Genomic DNA, 20,007 nt, shown 5'->3' on the forward strand with positions numbered 1-20,007 from the left:
TGTCAACGGAGTTCAAAACGCTGCTCGAGCCTTTGGAGCATCCTGGCTATGTTCGTTAGGGAATTAAGTCTTATTCTGAGCAACCCTTATGCTAGGTGAAAGGAGACGATTAGAGGCTTTCGCTGCTTCGAATGATCATTGAAATCTTAATTTAAGTGTGGATCTTGAGATATGTCTGCATTTCTTCTCTTAACAGGACAAAAATTTTGAGTCTGTTCCCAGAATTAAAAAGAGCACAGGAATTCCAAGGAGTTTCATGATGGAGGTGAAAGATCCCAATACAAAGGGTGCTATGCTGACAAACACTGGAAAATATGCAATACCAACTATTGATGCGTAAGTATAGAATTAATGGGACTGACTAAAATGTGAACGAGAGAAAACATGCCTAAATGCCTGAGTGGCAATGCAGCCAGGTTGGCCAGCATCTGTAATTACAGGATTAAAAACCTTAAAATCTGTGATGCTGTCTAGTATTAAAATAGGGTGGCTCTACTGTTCATACCCCTGGAAGGTGGTTAAACTTGCGGTGTGCAAAGAACCTTTATTTCTGCAAAACATTTCAGTAGTGTTTATCCTTGGAATCCTTCTCTTTGAAAGCTTGCTTTGCTTCTCGTTTATGTTTGAAAGGCTTCTTGCAAAATTTAGCAAATAGCTGTTGGACTGAGATTTCCTCCCCCTCCGACTTCTATCAAATCCCATGTGTGAAACAGACTGACATTTTCCTGTTGCTATAAACTAAGAAAATACTATGTGTGCTGAGAACAGTGACTGATTTAAAATGCACTTGGTAGCGCTTCTGGTTTTGTGTCCTGGATCTCCTTTTGTAGAAGCTGTAACATAGACTTCTTTCATTTCTAAAATGTAATTACTCAGAGACTAGCTTTATCCTGAGCCTGCAATTTACATTTACCCTCTGGCAAAGGAAGATGGGATTCATTTCATCTGATTTCTAGCTGTCAAAAAAATATTTTTCTAGCCTGAGCTAATTTCTTCGTTGATCCAATGAATGGGAGAGTTCTGCAGAAGGAAAATTGTTCTCTCCTCCCTCTTCTAGTGTTGTGGCTGTAGAAAAGTAGTTTAAACTACATGACAGTGTTTTAGAAGGCGGTGAGGAGAATTCCATCTATTATCTTTCTTTGATAAAATCCAAAGCTTGGAAAAATTTCCCTTTAGCCATCTTTAACTTTTTTCTTTTTCTTTCTCCACCCCGCTTTCCAGGGAAGCTTATGCTATAGGAAAGAAGGAAAAGCCTCCCTTTTTACCAGAGGAGCCGTCCTCTTCCTCAGAAGAAGATGATCCTATTCCAGATGAGTTGTTATGTCTCATTTGTAAAGATATAATGACTGATGCAGTTGTTATTCCCTGCTGTGGAAACAGTTATTGTGACGAATGTAAGTGTTCCTATGTTTGTTAATTCAGAACATCAAATCTGGTCTTCTGAAAGCAGAAATAGGAGATAATGGAATTACTCCACCAGCTCTATTTAATATTTAAGTATAGCCCAAATAGGAAAGGACTCTTCTTGTAGAAAGGGAAAAAAAGGCAGAAAGCTTTTTTCCCTTTTTACGTCTCGAGTTAAATCCTCTTTACGTGCAGAAGATGACTATGAGAAAAGTGCATAATTGTGCGGGTGATTACAGTATTAGTTATCAAATGCATTTAGTTTGTCCACAGCCCTTTCTCTCCTACAAAATTATATGTCCAGCTCTGGTGACGTCCTGTGGTCTGCAGCAAATGGCTAGTTGGGCATCTAATCCACACTGCTCTTCACGGGAGGGTTGGTTAAAACCTTCAGAACTCAAACCTACTAATGGTTTTTTGAAATGTGTTTTATTCACTAACCTTGAGTTTGGTGACTTCTCGCTGTACTAGATAGTGGAAAAAAGACTAGTTGAAACATCAAGACACAGCCTATTCTACATCTTCAAATGTTACAGTAGTGCAGTATCAAGACTGTAGTTATTTGCTGCGTACTAGAAATTTTTTACACTGTTGAACCTTCATAGCTTCATGCTCTCAATTCAAGACCATATTCACCCGTTAATCATATACATGTTTTTATAATTGATTAGAACCCCCAAAAATTCCTTAGTTTGGCTAAAAACTTTTGATGTGTCTAATTATTCACAGGTATTAGAACAGCATTACTGGAATCTGAGGAACATACATGCCCAACGTGTCATCAGACAGATGTTTCTCCTGATGCTTTAATTGCCAACAAGTTCCTACGCCAGGTAACGTGATTACTTCTACGTAAACTGTTTGTAAGAAAAGTCTATTTTTAAAGAGCTGAAAAAGAAGAAAGTATTTATTTACATCTCCTTAAGCAAGGCTGAGTTGTATAAGGCCAAGTTTACTTTTCAAACACATTCTCTATTGTCACAGAAGCTTTATAACGCTGGCAAGTTCAGGTCACGCTTTTGTTTAACGTGATGGCCTCACTTTCAGATTCGGTGGTAGCACTGAAATACTTTAAATACAGGTACTCTGAGTTACCAGTCATTGCTGTCAATGTGATGTGCTCATATTATGTTGGTTTATTTTAGGATTAATAGCATTTACAGGAATAGACAAGTAATTCTGCTCTGTGGAGGCCTTTGTATATCTACTGAAGTTTCATAGTACCTTTTTGTAAATGTTTTTCTCCCTCTAGGCTGTGAACAACTTCAAAAATGAAACTGGCTACACAAAAAGGCTCCGTAAGCAGATTCAGCAGCAACAGCAGCAGCAGCCGCCACCGCCACCACCTCCGCCGCCCCTAATGAGACAAACAATAACACGCAACCTGCAGCCTCTGCTCCGGCCGGCCATTGCCAGGCAGCAGGATCCACTGATGATTCCACTGGCTTCTCTGGCTTCTCGTTCTGCTGCTGCTTTGTCATCGCTGGCCCCTGGGCAGTCACCTGTGGCAGCTGGGCTGCCAGTAAACCCGTCTTCTGTCGTTGTCTCTGATCTCCCTCCAGCAGTGTCCCTGTCTCTCCGTGGTGAAAAGCCAGATGGGCCTTTTCGGTGAGTAAATCTGCAGATCAACGTGAATGTAACAGACACCAAAATGCTCAAGTTAGATTATTCTTCTTGAGCTTCTCAGCTAGCGATTTATATATCATTAGTGACATTTCCAGATAATTGTGCGAGTTCTGGTTTTTGTTTTTACTTTGAGGACACTCTGATAAGTTGGAAGTGTGCCTCATGCAAGAATTTTCTCAGAAGTATTTCTTGTTTAGTTCCCTTATCAGCATTCAGTGCAGGTTTCCCCGAAAGACCCTTTTTTCCCCAGGAGCCTTTCGATACTAAGCAGCTAGCAGTTCCTAAAGTAACCATTTAGTTGTGTCATACCTTCTTGAGTGCATTAATTTCTCTTTTAGTACTGGGAAAATAATATTTTCATTAAAAGTGTAAAAGCATGATTATAGGTAAAATTGACCAGGTGTTTTCACAGTACTTTTTTCTACGCTGTTTCTGTCACCAGTATTATGATAAGTCAGAGTCGTCCTCAGTAATACACGGTGCAGTCAGTGATGCATAATGAACATTGAAACACTGCAAATGTGAAGTATTTACAAATGTGAAATTCTCAGTTTGCAACTCAGTGAAGTCATATGAAAATACATTTAAAATCTGTGCTATTGTTAGTACAGATTTTAGTAAACAGTATTGTTTACATCCTTTCAACTTCACGCCTTGAATGCAAAGAGCCGCTTTGTCCAGAGGACTGTCAGGTGCAGCTGTACCGTGGGTACGAAGGATGGCAATTCAGAAGAACCTCTAAGGCAGCTTCTGAACTAGCCCAGAAACATCTCCTAATAGAATTTCAGTTCTTGCATCTTCCAGAACTGAGATGCAGTGTGTAGGTTATACGTGCCCCAATCCTTTCATGTGCAGCTAGCTTAATACTTTTGCAGTGGGCTTCCTCTTTAAATGCCCGTAGTCCAGATTGACTTCTCTTAGTGCTTCACTTGGAATCAGCCGACTTCACATTTGTAAATCTGGTGAAGATTTTTTTTTTTTTTTTTCCATTTATACCTTGGACTTTATATTTCAAGTAACGTTTCAAAACAGTGTTTGAATAATAAAAAAATTGGTTTTTTTCTTGTAGTGATGCCGATACTGTTATACCTCCTGCTGCTCTGGTGACTGCCGCTGAACTTTCTAAATCTTCCTCTCTGTCAATCAGCAGTTTGTTGGAAGAGAAGGTAAATTTTATTTCAACATAGGCAGTGATTCTTGTATTTTAGTAGAGCTTATTTTCTAACTGCTTGCATCTATTCCCAAGGGCTATCAGGTTCCTGTACTAAGACAACCAGCATTGCCAAGTCTTCTGGGCCCTCAAGGACAATCAATACCCACAACGGGTAAGTAACTGTAACTTTAGAATAGAATTTCTTCTAAAAAATGAACTTCAGGTAAACTGAATTTTTTTCTTTTTCTTCTCCCCACTCCTAAAGGTCATCCAATGAGAGCCAGTACCATTCGCTCAGCAGGTGGCAGACCAGGCTGGGAACTGTAAGTATTCTACAGAAATTCAGTATATTACTACTTGTAACCTGTTCAGTTAGGCTGTAACGCATAACTTATACGACAGCCTATTTATAATGAAATAAGTATGCGCAGATAGTTGTAGAGAATAAAAGTGGTAATTTTTAAATGGCTTAATTTGAATTAGCTTTAACAAAAGGGATCTGTGCTTGCAGTAGGATTATTTAAAATAAAACTCCAGTACATAATTGAAGAGAGGACTCTGAAAAATGAATGCTTTTTGAGGAAACCATAATTACATATAAAAATTAAATATAATGAAAAGATCAGGTGGAAAGACACCCTTTTGATTACTGGCTGAATAGGGCTGAAGAAACTGATTTCCCAATAGAAATCGGTCTCCAACATTCTTTAACAACTTAGTTGATACTGATTGTGCAAATTATTGGAAAAGTCAACACTGTTACTTTATGACAATTTTTAATTTCTTCAATTTGGTCATCTCAAACAGCCAAGCTACTTTCTCTCAGTTGGGGAGAGAGGAGTCTGTTTTATTTATTATTGTGGTGTCAAGTTAGTCCTTCATTTTGGTGTTTATTTGTTACAGATAGATTGTAAGGGCACATTTTGTTTATAAAATCTTAACGATAAAACAAAAACCAGGATCCATCCCACAGATGATATAAAATCTCAAATTCAGTAAGGAAGAAAATAACAATTTGGGGACAAAAACAGGCCAAATACATCATCACAAGGCAACGACATAGGGAGTGTTTGTGGGAGAAGTTAAAAGAAGTTTGAGAGAAGATGAGTTAATCTCTGCGCAGTACTTTGAAGATCAGAAGTGTGAAGCATTAAGCTTGTCAAGGGGTGGCAGAGGAGGGGTGGGCACTCGGCACGTGGGAGCCTCTTGGGCACAGGCAGCCTCCGTTCACAGTCACAAAGCTGAGTATAAGGAGAGAAGGCAGAGGGAGCTGCTGGGGGTGAGGGTGTGGAAGGCAAGTGTGAGGGTCGAGAAATGAGTGTAGTCTCAAGAGAAAACAAAAATGCGTAAGTTGAGAACAAGGAGTGCTCGCCACCATGCTCCTGCTTCATTCGCTGTCCTCTTTAAAGTCGGGGCAGAGTGTAACAAACAGTGACACGTGTTTCTGGGTTTCTTTAGTGCAAATCGAGGACGCCCGCACAGTGAACGTACCCAGAGGACTCAGGCCCCAACACTACCAGCATCAACCCCGGTCTTTGTGCCTGTGCCTCCACCTCCCCTGTATCCTCCACCACCCCACGCACTTCCTCTTCCGCCGGGGGTACCACCACCACAGTTTCCTCCTCAGTTTCCACCTGGTCAGCCTCCGTCTGCTGGGTACACTGTCCCCCCTCCCGGATACCCCCCAGCTCCTGCAAACATGTCATCAGCTTGGGTACCGGCAGCAGTACCAGCGGCTCACTCAAACACCATCCCAACGACACAAGCACCTCCCTTATCTAGGGAGGAGTTTTACAGAGAGCAGCGGAGACTTAAAGAGGAGTAAGTATTTGGCTCAATGAAGTTGCATTGTTTTTCATTTTTGTATTTCGGTAGCGTATCGGACTGCAGTTACACTAAAGTGCATCTGACATAAGCAAAAATGACGTAGTTTTTTTTTTCAATATACTTTTTCGTTGCAGATGGTAAACATGCAAAACTAAAACAAGAAAATGTAATTCTAAAACTTTCCCTAAAACTTGTAGGAATTCTAAACTGTTTTTGCTTAAATAGGATGTTCACCTTTTGCATTTGCATGCAGTATACATTTTCTCATATTGGCCATGTTTTGTTTCTTGATGTCTTTTTGTAATAAAGGTCAAACTATAATTGTAATAAAGGTCAAACTTATTTTAACAGGGAAAAGAAAAAGTCCAAACTTGATGAGTTTACAAATGATTTTGCTAAGGAATTGATGGAATATAAAAAGATTCAAAAGGAGCGTAGGCGTTCGTTTTCCAGGTAACTGCTTTACATGTCCGTAATGGAGAAGCAGATTGTCTAGAAGAATCAGGAGGAGTTCCACTCCACCTCTCTATTGTTAGAGGGATTGGATGATTCAAGGGATTAGTGTGAGAGCAGTTCCATATGTAGGTTACTAGCTCAAATGTGGCAGAGATTACAGTTGACTGATAGTGATAATTTGGCAGCAGTTGCTAAGGAGCAGGTGTCTCTTACTAAAGCTTCTCTGCAGTGACATCCTTCACCTCCTGACAGCCGTGAGGAGGGTAGAACCTGAATAGGTGTAGTTGCTGGATTTGCTGCGTCTCCCTGTTCTGAGTGTAACCATTACCTCAGAGCACTTCAGAGGAGATGTGGGAGAGAAATTGTCTTCATTTCCTCTTTTGTTTATCTCATGTGGATACATGGAGAGATTTTTAACCTGGACTGCAAACTGGTGGCTTTTTGCTAGTATTTTGTTGACATTGTTAAATTTTTCTTAGGAATTAAAAGATCAGACTTGTTTTTAAGGAAATCTTAAATTGGTGAAGGACTTTGAGAAGGAGGCATGATGCTAATGAACGTATGCAGAGTAATGTGAAATGGTTCTTTAAAAAAATGATAAAAGAAAAACTTGTGAAGAAAAAATTCAGGGTAGCTGATGTTTTCTGTCCCCACAAATCACTTGGGCAGGAGTCTGAATAGCTCGCTATTAGTGATGCTCTCAGTGTATTTCCTAGAGTAATGGCATTGAGTCATATTGCTAGAGGCTGAGTTAAGAAGCTTTTAGATACGATTTTTCTTGAAATGTGGTCACTAGCCTTCGTTAGAGCTAGAGGTATGTGCAAAATTTAGCTAGGGCATCAGGCTAGAAGTGTCGATTAAATAATCCTGTACGTAAGGTTGCAGTACAAGTATTTTGCATCCTATACAAATTGCCAAATAAGTAGTGAAGTTAAATAGACTAAGCTGGCTTTCTGAAAGTGAGCTTAACTGTCTTCAGGCTAAATCGTGTTTTCTTGATGTTTGATACTGCGCTGTAGCCATTAAGACTTGCTCTTTTTGCATCGTACTGCAACAAAAATGATTTGCACTGCATGTAGTTGCTGAGTAGTGAAAAATGTGTGTGTTCACGTACCAGTAGAGGCCAGTGTACACCACCTTAAATCAATCAGAAGCTGTGGTAGCTCATGTGGTGGAAGTGAGTGGAAATAGACTTACCCTTCCTGTATGTTTTACACTAACAAAGCAGCAGCTGTTCTGTCTTGTAAGCAAAAACTTTTACATGTTATCAAGTTCTTCAATTTGCAGTAGCATTATGTCAGCAGCTGAAAGAAGCTTTGACATAAGCATATGGAGAGGAAAAAAAACCCAAACCAAATTTGGGAGGAAAAATATTGGGGAGAGTGACTGTTTTGAATTAACTTCATTTATTTTTTTTGTGTTGTTTTTTTTTTTTTTTTAAGGTCCAAGTCTCCCTATAGTGCTTCATCTTACTCTAGAAGTTCGTATACCTACTCCAAGTCAAGATCAGGTTCTTCCCGCTCTCGCTCCTATTCTCGATCATTTAGTCGTTCCCATTCTCGTTCCTACTCACGATCACCGCCATATCCCAGAAGAGGCAAAGGGAAGAGTCGTAACTATCGTTCTAGGTCAAGGTCACACGGTTATCACCGGTCGAGGTCAAGGTCGCCCCCATACAGAAGATACCATTCACGGTCAAGGTCTCCAGTATTCAGAGGCCAGTCTCCCACTAAACGGACTATACCTCAAGGGGAAGGAGAAAGGGAGTATTTTAACAGATACAGAGAAGTTCCACCCTATGATATGAAAGCTTACTATGGCCGATCTGTTGACTTTAGAGATCCCTTTGAGAAGGAAAGATACAGAGAATGGGAGAGAAACTATAGGGAATGGTATGAGAAGTTCTACAAGGGTTATGCTGTTGGCACTCAACCTCGACCTCCAGTAAGCAGAGAGAACTTTTCTCCGGATAGGTTTGGCCCACCTGGGACCAGACGAGAGAATTCACCATACGCTCGGGGACGTAGGGAGGATTATCCTGCTGGGCAGAGCCACAGAAACCGTAACATAGCTGGCAATTACCCCGAAAAGCCTTCTGGAAGAGAGAGCCATGGCATCAAAGATCCTACAAAATCAAAAGAGAAGGAGGTGGAAAATCCCCTGGGAGATGGCAAAGGAAATAAACATAAAAAACACCGGAAGAGAAGGAAAGGGGATGAGAATGAAGGATTTCCCAATGCCGAGTTGCTAGAAGGTGTGAGAAAACCAAGAGAGCCGGTTACAGCGGAAGACGTTAAAACAGACTCTCTGTTCATGGTCCCCAGCAGAGATGATGCCACCCCTGTGAGAGATGAGCCTATGGAAGCAGATTCTATTGCTTTCAAACCTGTGTCTGAAAAGGAGAAAAAGGAGAAGGATAAGCCAAAAGCAAAAATTGACAAGACCAAGCGGAAAGTAGAAGTGGCTGTTCCTCCTAAGAAAGACAATATCATAAAACCAGCTAAAGCTTCCCAAGAGAAGGTGGACACCGACCGTGAAAAATCTCCTCGAACGGAACCTCCTGTGAAAAAAGTGAAGGAGGAGTTGCCAAAGACAGACAGTGTTAAAACGTCTTCCTCTCAAAAGGATGAGAAGGCTCTTGGTACTCCACGGAAAGTTCACCCAAAAGTGACAAAAGATCACCCAGAAACCAGACCAGCCAAGGAGGAAAAGACCAAGAAAGACCATCCGAAAGAAACCAAGTCGGAGAAGCCCTCCAACAAAGAGGACAAGTCAAAAAAACCTGCTGAAAAAAGCAAACCTTCTGACGCAAAACCTGAAAAGAGAAAAAGAAAAGCAGATGAAAAGGTTGATAAAGAACATGAAGCCACTTCAGTAAAGGCCTCTAAACCAGAAACTGCTGAATCAAAAACATCACCGAAGGGGAAGGCTGAGCCTGATGGCGAAAAAGGAGAGCGAACTCCGGAAAAGGATAAATCTGCTTTTCTTAACAACCCGGCAAAAAAAATTAAACTTAACCGAGAAACTGGCAAAAAGATTGTGAGTGGAGAAAATGTGCCACCTGCAAAAGAACCTGTTGAGAAACCTGAGCCGAGCAGCAGCAAAGTTAAACAAGAAAAAGCGAAGGGAAAAGTGAGAAGAAAAGTAACAGCAGCTGATGGATCTAGTTCAACTCTTGTAGATTACACCAGGTACCTCATTGTTTCTTTTCCTGTTCTTTCTTTCCTCCCCTCAGTGAAAAATTCTTCATGGTGACTAATGAACAGTGAAATCTGTGCTAAATGAGTGAATAATCTGTGATCTTTTCTGTTAAACTGTACTTGGGTCAAAATCAAATTTTGTTAGAGAAAACAAGCAGTCTGTACTGCACAGAAAGCTGTTAAGGTTAATTCATTGGTGACGTGTTGTTTGACCCTTACTTCTGGGACCTTTTTCCCCTGTTCTTACTCATTACGTGTTGACTCTCTGAGGTGTCCCCTCTGTCTTCCTTCAAATCCAGCTCCCTGCCAAAGGCAAGGGTAACAGTCCTGTCTACAGAAGGTACTTTTGTCAGTGTGACATGAAATTATCCCTTGCAGAAACAGCAGCTTGGCTGCCAGCATCCTGTACTGACTAGCTCTGAGCTCAGTGCTGTGTTGACACAGCTACGCTGCTTCCAGCTCAGTGCCAGCTTTTTTTGGCACTCACTTTGGAGGTCTGTCTTCTGTATTGTGTGACGTGGCGGGGGGGGGGAAGTGGGCTAGTGTGGAGCTGTTATTATTTACATTTCAGTGTGTAAAGAAGCAGGACTAAGCAAACTCAAAACATTTAAGATGCCTCTGGAGACTTAAGATAGTGTCCTGATATTCTGAAGTTATTTAAAACGTACCTGTTTCTAGAGAAAAACCCTGGTTCATGAGGGTAAAACTTTGCTTGTATATACATCTTTGCTTGCTTACATGTTGAAACAGGGCTGTATATCTAATTTATCTGCCACTGTTAGAAATAGGACATGAAGGAATTACCAGATCAGACAGTCCCCAATCTGATAATCTTGTGTCTTTGTTCATTAAATATATAGTAGCAAGATACTAAATTAATTGATTGCTCATAATCTTAGCTAGTGGACTCATCCTTTCTCTTGTCTGTTCCCTTAATTGAACATCTTTTGAAAAAATGCCAAAGATTTAGAATTGAAACAAAAGCCATTTTATAAAATGTTACAAAAGATGGCGGCGCGTGTATCTCACCCGTTACTAATGTACGCTTTTTTCCTCTTAGCACTAGTTCTACTGGAGGAAGCCCCGTTAGAAAGACTGAAGAAAAGCCAGATACAAAACGAACTGTCATTAAGACCATGGAGGAATATAATAATGATATAACAGCCCCTGCTGAAGATGTCATTATTATGATCCAGGTCCCTCAGTCAAAGTGGGATAAAGATGACTTTGAGTCTGAAGAGGAAGACATTAAATCTACCCAGGTGCCTGCAAATGTAGGAAAACCTGCTAGTGTTATAAAAAATGTGAGCGCTAAGCCACCAAACCCTGTAAAACACAATGAAAAAGAGACAGAGCCTTTGGAGAAAACACAGAAAGCTACAAAAGAGGTGAGTTATGAAAGCTCCCAGCATGATGCAAAAAGTTCAAAAAGTTCCGTGTCGAATGAAAAAGGAAAAACCAAAGACCGGGATCATTCTTTGTCAGACAAGGACTCTTCTGAGAAGAGAAAGAGCAGTGTTCAGCCAGAAAAAGACCACTCGGAACGTGCAACTGAGCAAGGAAATGGAAAAAATATTTCTCAATCTTCCAAAGACAGCAGATCTTCAGAGAAACATGATACTGGCCGTGGATCCACTGCTAAAGACTTTACTCCTAACCGAGACAAAAAGTCTGACCACGATGGCAACAGAGATCATTCTAGTTCCAAGCGTAGAGATGAAAAGAGTGAATTAGCAAGGAGGAAAGACTCCCCTTCTCGAAACAGAGAGTCTGCATCAGTACAGAAAAGTAAGCCGAGAGACGAACGAGCGGAGCCGTCCAAAAAGGGCGTGGGAGATGCCAAAAGGAGCAGCTACAGTCCTCCGCGTGAGCGGAAGCAGTCAGATCACAAAGCTGCTCACGATTCCAAGCGCACGTTGGAGGAACACAAGCCTCCAGATAAAAATTCAGGAAAAGAGAAAGAGAAGCACCTGCCAGAAGTAAAGAGCAATAAAGAGAAAGAGCCAGGCGGTAATAAACCACCTTTGAAACAAGAGTCACCAGATGTGAAAAATGAGAAGGAGAACGTGACTGGACAAAACGATAAAAGTGTCGTCAAGCCCAAGCCTCAGGTAAGCAGCTCCTCACGGCTCTCCTCTGATCTAACTCGAGAGACTGATGAGGCTGCGTTTGTACCAGACTACAATGAGAGTGACAGCGAGAGTAATGTATCTGCAAAAGAGGAGGAAGCTGCAGGAAAGAATCCTAAAGAGCCGAAAGAAAAGGCTGTTGATAAGGTGAAAGAGGATACGGCAGCACCTGCCACAGCTGAGCAGCCCGAGGCCAGCCGAAGTCAGAGTCAGAGCAGCCCCAGCGTCAGCCGCAGCCGCAGCCAGAGCCCCTCAGAGAGTCAGACTCGAAGCCACAGCAGCAGTGCCAGCTCAGGAGAGAGTCAAGACAGCAAGAAAAAGAAAAAGAAAAAAGAGAAGAAGAAGCACAAGAAGCATAAGAAACACAAGAAGCATAAGAAACACATTGGAAACGAAACGGAATTGGAAAAGAGCCAAAAACACAAACACAAGAAGAAAAAATCGAAGAAGAGCAAAGATAAAGAGAAAGATGACCAAAAAGTGAAATCTGTCACTACATAGAACGACAGATAATAAAAAATGACTTAATTCCTAAGTCATCTGTATTAAATTTTGTTAAAATGTAAACGAATTCAAGCGTTGTAAATAATGACATGAAAGACCCTGTGCTGCACTTAAAATATTGCTGCTTGATTATTTGATTTTTACATCAGAGCTTTATAAAAGTGAACATTTTGTACAGAATTGTGAGTTGTGACCATGTAACATGAAAGGTTTTGCTGGGGCATCTTATTTTTAACCACCGTTAATTAGTTTGGGTGGAGTTTACTGTACTGTGAAAATTTTCACATTTGAATTTTTTTTTAATTGCCTGGCAGAAGAAGCTGGTATCAGTTATAAAATATCAGCAGAATGATTTGCAGAATACATTACAGCCCTGTTATGTCACTTTTTGATTACAATAAAAAGTTTTCAGTAAACTATCCCATGTGATGAGATTTCCACTGATAGCTGAACATCAGCAGAGAAGAGTCCAGTGACAGGAAAAAGCTGCCCATAAACGCTTGCTGGTGGCTGATAGACAAAAAGTAACATCAGTGGGTTGAATTTGGAAAAGACTGGTAGGACTTGAGATCCTTTGAACTTGGTGCAGTGTGGGGAGGTACTGCCAAGAGGCCCTTTTTTCATGTGCCAAGTAGGCTTGTTTTTATATTGTCAAAGGTAGTAGATGGCCCCAAAAATACAGCCACTGTTAACAGCTGGTGCTGGCTGTTTTAAAACAAGGTTACGTTGCAGGCTGTCGCATCGCAGCGTTGTTCCAGTGTGTTTAGAAAGCTGCTGTCACTTGCCGGCAAACATTTACACGTACACTTTAAGATGCCCTGTAATCTGTATTTTCTCTCAACAGTGCCGATCACCAAGATGTTTGTGTTTTTTAGATAGAAGCTGATACAGAACTAACCCTTCCATGAAACGTGGGGTTCAGCAGATGAGTCTGGCAGAAGAAGAAAGCCCACTAGAAAGGCGGCCTTCTGCTTGGAACAGTGACAGGAAAGCTAGAAAAATGTAAATTTAATTAGCTTGCTAATTTTAAGACATGTAATTTAAAAAAAAAAAAAAAAAAAAAAGTGGCCGTGGTGGATGTTGCTCGACTGTCAGGGTGGTAAGAAATACTCCTCGTTGTGTGTTAAGGGCCTGACCAGTGAATGCAGCGGTGCAGGCCCGCGGTGCCTGGCCAAGGGCTTTGCCCCCAAGAGTTCTGTTTGCAAGTGCTATCAATTAAAGCAGCATTTCAGGGCTTCCTGCTTGCGGAGACTATTTTGTTCAAAAAGTGTCCCTGTTTATAGGTGCTGTTACGGGGGTATTGAGCAGTACGGAAATAGTGAAATAATAATCGATCTTGCTTTTCAGCGGGGGTGACGATCGTATCTTAACTAGTGGGTTAGACTGAGCACCCTGCACTGCCGATGGTTGAGAGGAGAACAAACCGGAGTTAGCACTGGCTTTCACTTCCAGGAGTTCGTGCCTTGTCACGTCAAAGCGTTCTTGGTGGATGGCGGTGTTTTCTGCACAAAGTGAAGCAGGCTTTCCAGTTAAGCCACTCACATTTTTACTTCCTAGAATCAAAGGGCACGTGTCGGGAGTGGTGGTTAAACGCGCTCACCCGGCGTTTCTGCTGTGTGGTCGGGGGAAGCTGGTCGCGCCGGACCCCGGGGCTCTCCCTTCGCCCGGGCTGTGCCTGTTGCGATGAGGCCGTGCAAAACCAGAGATTTATTTTGCACCGTTCTCTGTGAGCTTCGGCCTAATGAAATACAGAAAACGTAGCACTTGGCGAAACGGGATTCTCGCTTCAGTTGGAATGTGTAAGTATGCTTTATTATCAGGGGTCAGAATATTTATAGACATGCGTGAAAGTGCAAATTTGGAAGTTTCTTTATGGAATAGCTCTATAAAAACAGGCAAAATGTATATTTTTATATAACCTTGTGCTGAAAAATCTGTAGTTGATGCCTGTCTTAATGCTCAGTTAAACCCCCCTGTCTCGAGCACTATAGCAGCGTTACTGGTGATTTTTCAGTCTCCTGTGAGCGTAGTTTACTCTGCATGTGGACTTTATGATTATTTTTTTCCAAGTTTTCTGAGCTGAAGACACCCGCGCAGGCCTGAATTAGGTGTGATTTTTACTTAGTCACGTTTAGAAGTTGTGTGAATTTCTGCAGCTTTGCAGGGCAAAGCACGTCCCAAGTGTTGTTGGGACATAAGAAACAGATGTTGTCTCGGTGACTAAGTTTTGTATGTTACTTCTGGAACAAGCCTGGGTGTCCGCTGAAGGTGAGCGTGGTCGGTGCTGCGGAAGTGGCCCCCGGTGCCCGGGTCCCTGCGGGAACCAGTGTCCCTCCTCGCCCGCCCATGGCTGAGGGTGCCTGGCCGGTTGGAGCGTGTGAGAGGCGGCAGCTCTTAAGCTGGAAAAGCTTCGGGCAGGAAAGGCGGCGGTTTGAAAATCTGAGGGGAAATGACCGAACAGAAAACTGCCCCAGAGTGGGCAACAGGCGTGTAGGTTGTCATCTGCACCTCGGAAATAAAGGAGTGTGTGAGAAAGAGGAGGGCATGAGGTGCAGGGTAATGTCATGCAGGGGTAGAGGCAACATTAACAAACCCAGGACACAAGATGAATTTTAGTTAGAACCACTGGAAATTGTTTTGTGTTTTAAAAGTAAAGGCCAGGAAGGAAAAGCTTATATCCATTGTTTAATGAGAGGAAGTAGGGGTTGAAACAGCCGCGGCAGAGACGCTTTTGCTTAGTCTTCACCAGACAAGGTTGATAGTAACCAGCTTCAGGGAAATTTAGTAAAATACCACGATCATGGGCTGAAGAAAAGAGCATGTTACCGTTCAGATAAAACTTCTGCTTGGATGGCAAGGGCACGAGCCGAAGCGCTGCCTGGAAACTGAGGGGTGGTGTTACATCTCGGACGGCTGAAGAGCAAACCTTGTACTGACCCTCAAAGGGGAAAAGAATTGGAATGCATTTACCTATTTGTTATGATATCAATCTGAATTTGGCTGGATATTTTATACCTGTATATAGTGATGGTGCCTGCAGTTTATCCGATGCCTCATAGCAGTTGGGCTTGCTCAGGCTGTTGGGGCTCTGGAGCTCGTGCCCCCAGCCTGGAGCCTGGCGGCCCCTCGCCGTGCCGCGGGGCTGGGGCAGATCCTGGCGCGGAGGTGCTGAGCCCCAGGCGCGGGACGCGGAGGCTGCGGGTGGCCGAGGGCTGGTGGCGGCCGCGGAGCCTCCTGCGCCGAGCAGCGGGGAGCTCAGCCCAGCGCGGGGAGGGTTTCTGTGAGCCGAGGTGGTGATGGCTTCTGCCAGCTGCTGCTTCTGATTCAAACTGGGTTTGTAGGTGGGACTGGGAAAGGGGGCGGCGGTAGGTTGTGTTGTGCTGTCGTATGGGAGATGGCAGAAGAAGGAAACAGTGGGTTGGGGGAGATGCTGTAGGAAGGATGAGGGCGATGGAGGCAAATGCGCCAGGCGTCTGATCTGCCCCAGAACAAGGAATAAAACAGGTAATTGGAGTCTGTGACTGACAGTATCTCTGAAAAAGAAGCGGTAACGTGCAAAAGCCTCCATCGCCGCGGTGAGCGGGAGGCCCTACGGTACCTGCGCTGCGGTTTGGGTACCCGAAGGACCAGAGGAAGGTTGTTCTCTTCGGGTCTCAGAGTCCTGTGAGCTGCGAAGGTTGACCCTGACATTGAGGACGGGTTACAGCGAGGGTCTGAGCCTGCGAAATCTCGGTGTTTGCTCTGGGTGAGAGGCGTGGGGCTGTCAGGGGTTGATGCACCTCGCGATCCCCTGGGGTATGTCACCCCCCAGGGAGGCCACACTAGTTAAAGGCACTGTTGTGTATTCCTTAGCATCTTTTAGGCTTTCTTAAGTAGCAAAAGCAGCGTCTACCCATCCTGTCTGTGTGACGTTCCACCCTGGAGGGGTTAGACGCAGCTTAACCCCGCTCATCATCTTTGGCCGAATAGCAGGTTTTGTGGAAGGAGGGAAAATGGAGATTAATTTCTGTGGGCAGCCTGGTATCTGCCAAGACTGTAGTGTTTGTTACTGAAGTTCTCACTGAACCTGAAGGCCAGGCAGAAAGCGCAGCTTTTGAGGAGATGGTTGCCAAGTTGTTTCTTGTATTCTTGCCTAGCAAGCTGAGGGGCTCGGTTTTTAGAGGCTGGGTTTTACATTGGAATGGGATCTGCTGAGATCTGATTTTTGCATCGTTGCCCTGGAACTGGGTTGCCTAGGAAGAATTTTAATATAAAATGATGCTATTGTGAGCTTAGCTGTCCACTCAGCAGGGGTCCTGCACACATATAGCAGCCGTCAAGCCATTCTATCTGCAAACCTGGCTGGGACAGGACGTGGGGCTGGCTATGGGGCAGCTCCAGGGCATGACGGTTCAGGAGCAGTTTGGTCAGGGAGCGGGGCCAGCTCTGGGCAGCGATCGCACCCTGGAGTGGCTGGTGAGGAGGGGACCTGGCAGGGGAGGTCACCTCGTGGTGGGCAGCAGCCTGTCGCAGGGGGAGGCAGCTGCTGCCCCCCAGGTTCAGTTAACGGGTCAGGAAGAGAAAGCAAAGGCAGCCCAAGGTTGAGGGAAGCAACACCTCTGAATGAGACTAATTAAAAGGAAGAGCTAATCAAGGCCTGGAGCTTTCTGGAGTCCCGCTGGGCTGGGGGATGCTGGGGGAGCTGGTGGGGGAGTGCACCTTTCGGGAGAAGGAGGCTCCCTAATTAAAAAGGGAGAGCAGCGCTCGGCGGTGGGGGCTGGTGGCCAGTGTCGGGGCTCTGCCGGTTTTGGGGGCATTGCTGTCGCCAAGCTGCTCTGCTGCCTGATGGCAGCGAGGGTCCCGCTGCGGCAGGGGAGTGGAGCTGGACTCCTGCCTGGGGTTGATGAATAATTAACTCATTCAAGAAACGGGCAGCAAAGCTCGTGACCGGTTGGAGGACACATTCGCTGGCTCTCCAGCTCTGAGATGATTAATCCGGGGCTTGCACAGGGGAGCTGGGCTCTAGCTGGGGGTGGCTGGGGGATGCCAGGGCCTCTGGGGGGGTCTGGCTGGGCTGGCATATGGAGAAGGGTGGTCCTGGGGCAAAGCTCTTGTCCCAGACCCATGGGGAGGCCTGGCGGGGATATGGCAGCCCTGACCCTCCCACCCCAGCTTGTTTCTGGGGCCCCACCACCCCTGGGGATGAGGCTGGGGTGCAAAAGCCACAGGGCCACCACGTCACGTTGCTCCACTCCTGGTTATGGCCCGTGGTCTAAGAGGTGACCCACCCAGGCACAGTCCCCTTTTCTGGCTGGGGAAGCAGCCCCCCACCCATGGCCAGTGGGGAGCTGGGGGGGTCTCTCTGCTTCCTCCGCACGTTCGGGTGCTCCCCCCAGCCCCGAGTGCCTCCGCTCCCGGCGCAGGTGACTCCTACCTAACGAAAACCAACTTGTGATCGCGCGATGTGACGGGTTTTGCAAGCGGAAGGTGGTTTTGCCGGCGCAAACGCTGATCTCGCCCTCCAGCCACACGCAGCCGCCTCCCAGCCTGCCAGGCAGCCGCTCTGCCCACACGCACAAACACATTATTCTGCTGAAATTACCTGCGACTGGTCTCTGGAGCTGGGAAAATTCACTGGAAGAAGTTAGTGATTCTGAACCGAAGTTAAAAATTGCAAACAGTTAGTTCTGTGTTTGGGAAATTCTAGGAGGTTTTCCATTTGCTGTTTAATTTCTAAGTGTAGCCCCTTTTACGGCCGTGTAATTGCATTGTGCGAGCGATTAATGGGTTTGCAGAATTCCTCTGTGGAGGTAACAACAGAAATCTCTGCAGCTTTGTGAGCGCTGCTCTAATCTGCCTGGGCAGAGTCAGCCCCTGAAATGCTGATGCCTATAGAGTGAGTGTGTAAGATCCTTATTTTCTTGTAAATCTTGCTTTGCAAATGGTGGAGTTAGGATTTGTGTTGCAATTTACATTTCAATTGGAATCTAAGCCAGTACTTTAAATTGTTTTTACGGACCTGGGCAAAATATTGCTGAGCTAGGTTTTAATATTTTTTTTGTAATACAATTTTCAGCAACAATATTGATTAAATCTTTTGTGATAATGTCAGAGAATCAAATACACGAAAAACAGGAAAAACAGCTCAGACTTTCCCATTCCCGCACTGCCCTGAGAGGGGCAGGTATTGAATGCGTGTCAGCCTGGAACTCAGAAAGGACGTGGTCTTTGCTTCCAATTATGACTGTGACATCTCGTTTTCTATTTCACGTATCTGTTTCTATTGTCGAGACCATCCTCCCCCACACCCCCCATCCGTGTGCTCAAATTGTTTGTAAATATAATCTGATAGGAAATGTTTTATGAAGATAATGCCTCTTCCTTATCTCTGTTTATTTTCTACTGCAGCTGTGGTCCCTGCAGATGGGCTCTACAATGTGTTCTTACACCTGAAACATGCATTTACCTTTATCTGCTCCTCTCTAGCTGAAAAATACATTACACGTGAGGGCAGAATAGAATAATCTTAGAATAGTTTGGGTTGGAACAGATCTTTAAAGGCCATGTGGTCCAACTTCCCTGCGATAAGCTGGGACATCTTCCACGAGATCAGGTCCCTCAAAGCCACGTCCAACCTGGCCTTGAATGTTTTCATGGGGGGCTGTGCCAACACCATGACATCTGTAGCTCTTCCCTTGTCCACTGCTGTGGTCACTCCATCCTGGACGGCCACCAGGTTGCTCAGGAGGACTTGCCCTTGGTGAAGCCATGCTGGCTGTCCTGCATCACCTCCCTGTGCTCCGTGTGCCCTGGCACAGCTTCCAGCAGGATCTGATCCACGACCTCCCCAGCACAGAGGGGAGGCTGACTGGTCGGCTGTCCCCAGGGTCCCCCTTTCTGCCCTTTTTAAAACTGGGTGCAGTGTTTCCCTTTTTCCAGTCACCGGGGACTTCACCTGACTGCCACGACTTTTCAGATACCACGGAGAGTGGCTTGGCAATTCCCTCAGGACTCTGGGATGCATCTCGTCAGGTCCAGTAGACGTGTGTGTTCGGGTTCCTCAGGGGGTCCCGAACCTGATCTTCTCTTACAGAGGGAGGGACTTTGCTCCCCCAGTCCCCGCCTTGCGGCCCATCCACTCGGGAGGGGTGAGAAGAGAGGCTGCCAGTGAAGACTGAGGCAAAAAAGTTGTTGAGTACCTCAGCCTTCTCCTCGTCCGCTGTCACCACTTTGCCAGTCTCGCTCGTCGGGGTTACGCTTTCTTTGCCCTCCCTTTCCCGGCTGACGTACCTGTGGAAGCCCTTTTATTATTCGTTGTGTCCCTTGCCAAGTTCAGCTCCAGCTGCGCCTTGGCCTTCCTGATCCCACCCCTACACAACCGGGCAGGGTCCCTCTACCCATCCCAGGATTCCTGTCCCTGCTCCCACTGCCTCTGCCTTTCTTCTCGCCCTTTCCTTTGACCAGCAGGTCCCAACCCAGCCATGCAGGTCTCTTGCTTCCTTTCCTGATTCCTTACACCTGGGGATGGAGAGCTCCTGCGCTCTAGGGAAAGCGTCCTCAAGGCTCTGCCAGCTCCGTTCTGCTCCCTTCTCCCCGAGGGCAGTTTCCCTGTTGACTGACTCCCTGAAGAGTTTTGCTCTTTGGCACTTTGCTTTCCTAGAATTCAGGGTCCTGACTTCACAGTCCTGAGGGATATGGGTTGAGTGAAGAGTGAAGTCAGTTGTGTTGG

The 20,007-nt window shown here is 44.9% G+C and overlaps 1 protein-coding gene across 10 annotated transcripts in view; it reads left to right on the plus strand.

Moving 5' to 3' along the window:
• The window catches only part of RBBP6 (RB binding protein 6, ubiquitin ligase), a 31,072-nt gene extending 18,354 nt beyond the window's left edge, over nucleotides 1-12,718 (plus strand). For 8 of the 10 annotated variants that reach the window (XM_074886442.1, XM_074886444.1, XM_074886443.1 and 5 more), the window contains 11 exons: nucleotides 197-336; nucleotides 1,222-1,394; nucleotides 2,134-2,237; nucleotides 2,657-3,012; nucleotides 4,100-4,196; nucleotides 4,277-4,355; nucleotides 4,449-4,506; nucleotides 5,642-6,004; nucleotides 6,362-6,463; nucleotides 7,909-9,657; nucleotides 10,727-12,718. In XM_074886442.1, coding sequence (XP_074742543.1) covers nucleotides 197-336; nucleotides 1,222-1,394; nucleotides 2,134-2,237; nucleotides 2,657-3,012; nucleotides 4,100-4,196; nucleotides 4,277-4,355; nucleotides 4,449-4,506; nucleotides 5,642-6,004; nucleotides 6,362-6,463; nucleotides 7,909-9,657; nucleotides 10,727-12,296 — 4,791 coding nt within the window. In that variant the 3' untranslated portion in view covers nucleotides 12,297-12,718. The remainder of the gene's footprint in view (nucleotides 1-196; nucleotides 337-1,221; nucleotides 1,395-2,133; nucleotides 2,238-2,656; nucleotides 3,013-4,099; nucleotides 4,197-4,276; nucleotides 4,356-4,448; nucleotides 4,507-5,641; nucleotides 6,005-6,361; nucleotides 6,464-7,908; nucleotides 9,658-10,726) is intronic. The other 2 variants (XM_074886446.1, XM_074886452.1) reach the window with 1 other exon arrangement.
• Nucleotides 12,719-20,007: the final 7,289 nt, after the last annotated feature.

The sequence above is a fragment of the Strix uralensis genome, chromosome 16, assembly GCF_047716275.1.
Source record: "Strix uralensis isolate ZFMK-TIS-50842 chromosome 16, bStrUra1, whole genome shotgun sequence".
Taxonomy (NCBI): domain Eukaryota; kingdom Metazoa; phylum Chordata; class Aves; order Strigiformes; family Strigidae; genus Strix; species Strix uralensis.